Source organism: Dipodomys ordii, unplaced genomic scaffold, assembly GCF_000151885.1.
Source record: "Dipodomys ordii isolate 6190 unplaced genomic scaffold, Dord_2.0 Scaffold10, whole genome shotgun sequence".
In the NCBI taxonomy this organism is placed as follows: domain Eukaryota; kingdom Metazoa; phylum Chordata; class Mammalia; order Rodentia; family Heteromyidae; genus Dipodomys; species Dipodomys ordii.
Genome location: NW_012267226.1, coordinates 2,586,065 through 2,595,120, shown reverse-complemented (window position 1 = coordinate 2,595,120; position 9,056 = coordinate 2,586,065). Strand labels below are relative to the sequence as shown.

General features: G+C 47.8%; 1 protein-coding gene across 1 annotated transcript in view; it reads right to left on the bottom strand.

Moving 5' to 3' along the window:
- The window catches only part of St14 (suppression of tumorigenicity 14 (colon carcinoma)), a 41,818-nt gene extending 38,314 nt beyond the window's left edge, over positions 1-3,504 (bottom strand). Inside the window, exon 1 of the mRNA XM_013009438.1 lies at positions 3,317-3,504. Within this exon, the coding sequence (XP_012864892.1) occupies positions 3,317-3,397 (81 nt within the window). The 5' untranslated portion in view covers positions 3,398-3,504. The remainder of the gene's footprint in view (positions 1-3,316) is intronic.
- Between the last annotated feature and the right edge of the window lie 5,552 nt (positions 3,505-9,056).

Below are 9,056 nucleotides of genomic sequence, written 5' to 3'. Positions count from 1 at the left end.
ACACACACACACACACACACACACACGAAAACAAAAAAGATTAGTATTTTGTCTAGGGGAAGTAGAGGAAAAGGGATGTATGATTGTCTGTCAGCTCTTTTCATTGAAGCTGGAGAAGGGAAGGAAAAGGGCACAAGAAGAGAGAGTCTAGATTGCTCATTGCTGGGATGATTTCCTCAACACTCCTTGGAAACAGTACTATGTGTTTTATAAAGTGAGGGATGATAAGCACAGTGGCTCACATTCTGTATTCCTAGCTACTCAGGAGGCTGAGATCTGAGGATCGCAGCTCAAAGCCAGCCTGGGCAGGAAAGCCTGTGAGACTCTTATCGCCAATTCACCACCAAAAAATTGGAAGTGGCACTGTGGCTCAAGTGGTAGAGTGTTCACCTTGAGTTGAAGAGCTCAGGGAAAGCACCCAGGCCCAGAGTTCAAGCCCCCATGACCGACAAAAATTTTAAAAAAATGAAATAAAGTGAAAGCATCACTGATAACTGGCATTCTCAGTGTCTTGTCTTGCACCCTGGTAATATTATATCACCTTCTTGTTGGTCTCAAAACCCAATTCAAATAATTTGATCTGGACACCACACTGTAACTTACAAAGGGCTTTCATGCAAAATTTCCCTTTAAATCTTTGCAGCAAATCTGGAACATAGATGTCATCCCATTATAGAGCCAGAAAAAGTGAGGTTTACAAAAATTAGATATTAGACTACAGCAGCTCTGGGCCTTGGCTCCGTGCTGCCTGTTTCTGTCATCATATCAGATACTTGCAGGCCAATTTGCCCTGGCACTTCCAACCCGAGTAGGACAGGTGTCCTCCTAAGTGCCTGACCTGGGCTTTGCCACAATCTTGTACTCATGACACTGAACGTGACTCCAGTCTACACTACATGGGGTAACCCTGAAGGCACTGACTGTGCGACTGGGATCTTTCTCACAGCAATTTCCCAGAACTTGGCACATGCTCAGTGGGCTGATACTGTTGTGTGACTGAGCGACTGAATGAATAAGTGAATGTTTGACTAACACAAAATTCTGAATAGCTACAACTCTACAGCCTAGACCTTGACACCAATTTTGATCCCACAGCCTCAGATTTCCCAACTCCAGTCTGCATAGGATAAGAGGACACTGAGTTTTGCCTTTGGAAATCAGGGCTGACTGTATATGTAGATATCAAAGCAGCTTCATAGACACCACCAAATGGTCCATAGGGACCTAAGCCACTCAGTGAGGCAGGCTTCCCAGCTCTCATTACTACCAAAACAACTAGAACCTGCACACGTGCTCACACGCAGGCACAATCCCCAGACATTGTACATGCAGCCAAACCCGGAGGCTTTGGGAGATCACAGAACAATGGGGCCACTTCCCACTTGATGGGAGCTGTGCGGCTGGAGCTGGGGCAGGGGCCTTGGGATAGGAGCAGCCAGAGATAATAACTACCAATCAGGGGTGAAGGAATGGAAGCAAACAGGGAACAAAAACTCAAAGCACCAGCATCCCTTAAGTCAGGGAGGGCTCTGCTGGCAGATCGAGGTAGCATCACATAGCCTGGTCAGAGAAAATCCCAGGGCAGAGTCTACAGACCCCACCTGCAAACAAACACTGCCAGGCAACATGACAGAGACACAGAGAGACAGAGACAGGCAGAGGTGGGGAGTGGGGATTTCTGGGGAGAAATTTGTGAGGACTTCCTGGAGAAATGAAAGTGACTTCCTTCTAGACACACTGGCCCACCTCAAACTTCAAATGTGTCTTTGCATGGCTCCCAAGACTTAAGTTCTTTAAAGGAAACAACTACACCACATTGTTCTTTGGGCTCCACTCCCAGCCCTTCCTCTATCTTCCCCTTCTCCCCCTCCTCCGACAATAAACTACATACTTACAGAGTGGGTTCAGGGAACTCAGCAGGAGAAAAAGACAGTGAGCACTGAAGGAAAATGGCAGGAGTAAAGTGGAAGAAACCCCCTCAATGGCAGGATGAGTAGATGAGTTTCACAGAAGAGGAGAAAATGAACAGAGAGCAAGGGGAACAGAAAGTGAGGGCTTGCTTACAGGTGATGAGTCAGAGGAGGAGGTGAGCCCCAGGTTGGCCTGGGATGTGGGGGGGGGGGGAGAAGAAGCTTGTACCTTCCAGAAGAGGCCTCACTTTTCAATGTCAGCAGATGCACGGCAGAAAGGGAAGCCAGGAAGGGCAAACTTAGAGGGAGGGGAGCAAAACAACCCAGAAATAACAAACACCAAACAATAGACTGCCTGCTGAGGAGGCAGGAGTCCAAAGCCCCAAGTAGGCAATTATCAAGAATTCACAAACACCCCAATTACAGAAAGGAAGAGAGTGTGTCTCACAGCAGGGCAGAGGACTTAGACTCTTCCTGAAAAGTGGAAGAGACAACTAGACCATCTCAAAGGCTGTGTGTGATGATGACTCACAAAAGTCCCAAAATCTGAACCTGATTGAAGAAGAAGAATGGATTTGAGACAGATTCCAAATCTAGCCCTCACTGAATAGCCCTGCCAATGGGAGCACATTCACTTCCTTTCCAGTAAACCTGGGGTGTTGTTGGACAGAGTTGTAGTAGTTGCCCTTGGACCCTGGGTGCATCTAGGTGTGTCCTTCAATGAAGTGACTCCTGTAGAGTAAGATGTCATGTTTTTGAGAACTTTCAAGGGATCTTGTTTTTTCCCTGCTTCAGTATCATCCAGAAGGAGAACACGTGCTCCTACATGTCTAGTCACACAATCACCTTCTTATGGGGGTCTCCACTCCCCGTGGGAGAAGCCCAGGCTAACCGAGCCCTGTAGACCTTAGCTCTACCCTCTCTTGTGGGCCAGGGCTCCGGTCAACCAGTTGGTCTTTGGCAAGGATTCCGATGTGGAACAGGAAGAGGAGGCTGAGGACAGACAAGTCTCCAACACTCGCCGATCCTGAGCCTCTGTGCCCCAGTTCCTTTCAGATGCGCACTTAGGAGCCCCTACTCTGAAATCAGGGAAAGAATCAGGAGGACAGGAAGGCGAGTAGCACGGTTCATAGTCTCCAAGGCCCGGCGCCTTCTCGCCTCCAAGGTGGCCAGCGTGGGGGCAGATCCCGTACCAAAAGTCCAACCGGCCCCTCCCGGTCACCAGCGGCCAGGAACCCGCCAAACAGGAAATTCCACCTGTGCGCCCAGGCCTGGACCACCACACCGGGCAAAGGGAGTGGAGCCTGGCCGAGACCAGGCCCCGCGCGCCGGGCCCGGGGGTGGGGATGGGGGTGCAGGGGACCGGAGGGTCCGCGCCCAGCTGGGCACCCCTCGCCTACACCCACCTCCAGTCGCGAGCTGTACTTGAGTCCCGCGCCGAAGTCCTTCGGGCCCCCTGAGGCCTTGCGGGTCCGCTCGCTCCTCATAGTGGCGGGACGTGGATGTCAGAGGTGTGGTCCCTCCAGGCAGCTGGCTCCCATGGCCCGCCGGGGGCGGAGGGCGCGGGGGGCAGGGGCGCAGTGCGGGTCGGATCCCCGGGCAGGCCCAGCGCGCCCGGCCAGCGGCGGCGGCGGCTCTCGCTCTCATTCTTCCTCCCAGCGCAGGTAGTTTCAGGGTGTGGCCTGCCCGGTTTGTCCCGCCCCGCCACCCTCGCCCGCACCTGTGCGCGGCCACACCGCCCCCTCGCCCCCAGCCACGCCCCCACGGGAAGCTCCTGCCCCGCCGGGAGGAGAGGGGTGGGGCGCAGCCCTGCGGGAGAGGGTAGTGGGGACCACACAACAGACCGGGCTCCGGGGTGGGAAGCTGGCTCCGTGGTAGAGCGCTGGCCTCGCATGCGAGAGCCCCTGGGTTCGGTTTCTCAGCGCCACAGAAGCAGGAAGTGGCGCTGTGGCTCACCTTGAGCTGAGGAGCTGAGGGACAGCGCTCAGGCCGCACGACCGACGGGGGCGGGGGAAAGCCTGAAGCCCGGGCTCCCACTGGTCCTCTTAGCCGTCCCAAGCAAGTGAGCCGTCCTTCCCCCCACCCCCAGCAACTTCAGCCCCTCCCACCGGATCTTCCACCTTGGGTGCCTTGCTAACGTGACTGCTTCTTAGGTATGACCCCTCTCCTCCAAAAGCACCCTGAAGAGAGCGCGGGTTGCTCCCGCCTATCCCGGCGTGCCTCCGACCTCTCTCCTCCTGGAGGTCGGTCGCAGCCTCCTCGCCTCTAGAGAGGCCTTTTGCTGTGGCTGGCACCCGGCTCCGCCTGAAAAAGGTCAGGAGAGGCTTCAGCCATCTGTGGTATCAGAAGGCAACTTCCAGGTAAGCACCAGTGCCGCACAACTGTAATCCTAGCTACTCAGAGGCTGAGATCTGAAGATCGCGGTTCCAAGCTAACGGGGCAGGAAAGTCCTTAACACCCTTGTCTCCAATTAGAAAAAACAACAACAACCAGATTTAGAGTTGTGACTCAAAAGGTGGAGAGCCAGCCTTGAGCAAAATCAGCTAAAGGACAGTGCCTGAGTTCAAGCCCGTGTGTGTGTGTGTGTGTGTGTGTGTGTGTGTGTGAGAGAGAGAGAGACAGACAGACAGACAGACAGTCAGACAGAGACAGAGTATCAGAGGGAGAGAAGGAGACAGAAAAGGGAGGGAGAAAGAGAAAGGGAAAAAAGAAACTGACCTCAATTGCCCACCTTCCTGGATTCTTTTTTAAAATTATCTTTAAGTAGTTGTACAAAGGATTTGCCATTTAACAAAGCAGTTTATAAATTAGGTAGGTCGATCAATGTCACCACTTTCAGCCTTCTTTCTCATCTCTCTCACTACCCACCCCTTTCCTCATCTTCTTACTTTTGTAGGATATACATTGGATTCTTCACTGCATTCTCCCCCTCTTCTCCCCTTGTCTATCTCTTTTCCCTTGACCAGATCCCACTCCACTCCTTTGGAGTACCTGCTTCCTGGTGTATTAGTTTCCTGAAGTTTGAGTTTGCCTTTCTAAGAAATTACACTATCTGAGTTCCTCCTTGAATCTACCATATTTCAGTGAATATATTCGTACACACTTGCATACTCCCCAATGTATTTACTTATAAGTTTATAAGCCAAATCTGGCTTTCACATATAAGGGGACCCATATGTCCTTTGTCTCTCTCTGTACCTGACTTCACTTAACATAATTTTTCCATTTCTCTCTTTCTTTTTCTTTTTTTTGTTGTTTTGTTTTATTTTGTTTTTATTGTGAAAATACTGTACAGAGGGGTTACAATTACATGGGCAAGATAATGAGTGTTGCCTCCTCCTTTGTTTCCCCTTCCCATCCCATTTGTTTTGTTTTGTTTTTCCAGTTCTGGGGCTTGAACTCGGGGCCTGAGCACTGTCCTTGAGCTTCTTCTGCTCAAGGCTAGCACTCTACCATTTGAGGCATGGTACCACTTCCGGCTTTTTCTGTGTATGTGACAATGAGGAATGGAACCCAGGGTTTCATGCGTGCTAGGCAAGCACTCTACCACTAAGTCACATTCCCTGGAATTCTTTTAAGAAGAAGGAGAAAGAGCGAGAGTAATAAGGGTGGAGAAGGTTGATGAGGAAACATTGTTCACATGTATGGAAAGGTCACAAAGGAAATCCCCCTTTGTGCAGGTAATGTATGCTAATTTTAAAAAGTTATGCTTCCCAAAGTTCTCTTTCCAGCCTCCTCCTTGTTCTCTCTATACTTTCTCTTTTGACAAGTTATCTCATCCTATGACTTCACCTAGGGAAACCCAACTTCCCCACATAGAAGCACCCACTCTATATTAGCAATCACATGGGAAATTCTTTGCTCACACTCTACAGGAATAACATAATCAACCAATACTATTTGTCTACATACTGTATGCTAAGTACTCCCAAGTACAAACAATCAGCAGTGAACAAAGTTAAACTCCCTGCTTTAAAATCAAGAAGCACCCAACTTCCTTTCTGGACTTGCTGGTCTTCTAAAACTAATAACATCGGTGGCTACAACAAGCAGAGATCTCTACTGACTTGTACTGGATATGTGACATGAGTAATGATAGCTTTGAGGATTTTTAAGTCACTTGTTATTGCAACAAGCTTAGTCTCTCCTGACTGATATTCTTCCACCACCATGAAAATTGTTCCTTCCCTCTAAACCAGAACTAGGTCTGGTAGTACTTCTGATATGGAATTTATCACCTTGTCAGTGCATCACTGAATCTTACTGATCTTTGAATTCTCAAATTCTAGGACAACAAATTGTATTAATTTAAGAAATGAGCACATGAGGGCTGGGAATGTGACTTAGTGGTAAAATGCTTGCCTAGCATGCATGAAGCCCTGGGTTTGATTCCTCAGTTACCACATAAACAGAAAAAGCCAGAAATGGTGCTGTGGCTCAAGGAGTAGAATGCTAGCCTTGAGCAAAAGAAGCTCAGGGACAGTGCTCTGGCCCTGAGTTCAAGCCCCAGGACTGTCAAAAAACAAAACAAAACAAAAAAAGAAATGAGCAAATGAATCAGTCATCTTCCAAAATATAAGGCATCCCAAAACCAAACAGACAGTATTGAAAATAACTTCCAATTTTGGATTACCAATGGCACAACAACCTCCCATTAGTGAATGACTGCAGATACAACATAACATAAATGAGGGGCTGAGAAGGTGGCTCAGTGGTAGAGCACTTACCTTGCATGCCTGAGGCCCTGGGTTCGATTCCCCAGCACCACATAAGCAAAGAGAAAAAAAGCTGGAAGTGGCGCTGTAGCCCAAGTGGTAGAGCGCTAGCCTTGAGCTGAAGAGCTGAAGGACAGCGCCCAGGCCCAGAGTTCAGGCCCACGACTGGACCCAAAAAAAAAAAACCAAAAACAACATAACGTAACATAAATGAGACAGCAGGGCTGGGAAAGTAGCTCAGTGGTAGAGTGCTTGCCTTGTATACATGAGGCCCTGGGTTGGATTCTTCAGTACCACATAAGCAGAAAAAGCCAGAAGTGGGGCTGACACTCAAGTGGTAGAGTGTTAGACTTGAGCTGAAGAGCTGAGGGACAGTGCCCAGGCCCAGAGTTCAGGCCTCACAAGGGACAAAATAAAAGTAAAAATAAAAAATAGATGAGACAGCACTGAAACTCGCTCTCTTGCTGTGAAAGAATGACTCACATTCTCTCCTACCTTCTAGAGCTTTATAGTTTATCTCATTGAGTGAAATAGAGTCTCATCGGTAGAAGGTACTTGTGGTGAACATTTGAAAGCAATACACATGCAATACATTTACTACAAATTTAGAGGAAGAGGAGGAGGAACCTGCTAACCCCCTTCCCTGGGATGTTTGTGTTACATCAGTGCATTGAGTGCAGCCTATGTGTGTTCTTATGTCAGAGGAAAAGTTGCTACTATGTACGATTCCCTGAAGCCCGTTTCATTTAGTTCTCCTAAAATTATGAGGCAAGTGCTTTTAACTGTCAATGAAGCCCACAGTCAGAAAACCTAAAGAATACGGTCAAAAGATGGGGAAGTAACTCAGTGGTAAAGGACTTCCATATTACAGCCTGCCTGGGCTGGCTTCAGCCTGCAGTCCTCAGATCTCAGCCTCTTGAGCTGCAAGGCTTACAAGCATGAGCCACCAGCGCCGGGCTGTCATCTAGTTTTTATGCCCCACAGCTGCAGCATTTCCCTGTGGAAATTACTTTGCAATAAAAATGACACTTTTCTCTCCTTCATTTTCTTTCTTTTCTTTTTTTGTAAGTGTGTATGTGCATGTGTGGTAAGGGGAGTGTTTGCTGGTCCTGGAGCTTGAACTCAGTGCCTGTGAACTGTGCTGTTCCTTACCTTTTTTACTCAAGGCTAACAATCTACCATTTGAAACATAGCTTCAGCCTGGCACCAATGGCTCACACCTGTAATCCTAGCTACTCAGGAGGCTGAGATCTGAGGATCAGGGTTTGAAGCTTGAAGTTTGAAGCTTTGAAGTCCATGAGACTCTTATTTCTAATTAACCACCAAAAAGTCAGAATGGAGATATTTTTATCTTCTTGATAGATGGTCCTTTATTAATATATAGTGATCTTTTTATCCCTTCTGATTAATTTTGGCTTAAACTCTGCTTTGTTGGATGAGTCCTGTTTGATGGTGGACTTTGCTTGCTTGGAATGTAATTTCCCACCCTTTTATTTTTTTTTCCTGGCAATCTACTGCTTATTTTGTTTGTTTTTTCAATACTTTCAGTCAGTCAGTTATTACTGAGAGGTATGTATTAACTTCTCCCTTCATCTTAGGGGACTATGGGATTACTAAATTGATAATACTTGGTTCTTTCCTAGTTTTCATTGATTTATTCTCCTAAGAAAGTGGTTTTTGTTTTTGAACAATGGTTTTTGTTTGTTCTAACTCTGGGATTAGGCACTGTCCCTGAGTGCCTTTTTGCTCAAGACTAGTGCTCTACTACTTGAGCCATACCACCACTTCTGGTAATTAATCACTTCTGTGATTAATTGTAGATGAGTTTCATGAACTTTCCTACCTGGGCTGGCTTTGAACCATGATCCTCAGATCTCAGCCTCCTGAGTAGCTAGGATTATAGGCATGAGCCACAGGCACCAGGCAGATTTATTCTTGAACTAGGCACCAGTGACAAATGCTTGTAATCTTAGCTACTCAGAAGACTGGCACCGAGACCCAAAGAGTAAAGTTTGAAGTCAGCTAGGGCAGAAAAGTGCTTCAGGCTTTATCTCCAATTAACCAACAAAATGTGGACTGGTAGTGTGGCTCAAGTGGTAGAGCAATCGCTGCAAGCAGAAAAAGCAGAGCAAAAACCACAAGGCCCTAAGTGCAAACCCCAGGAAATGATTTGTTATTGTACTGTATGTACTTTTCTCCTCTTATATATGTAGTCTTTTAGGTATCTCCTCCCATACTGGCTTTAGTCATCATGAATTGCTTTTGTTTATGCTTATTGTAGAGGTTTTCATTTCTCCAGGGATGCTAAAGAATAACTTGGCCAAGCCGGGCGCTGTTGGCTCACGCCTGTAATCCTAGCTACTCAGGAGGCTGAGATCTGAGGATCGCGGTTCAAAGCCAGCCCGGGCAGGAGAGACCATGAGACTCCTAT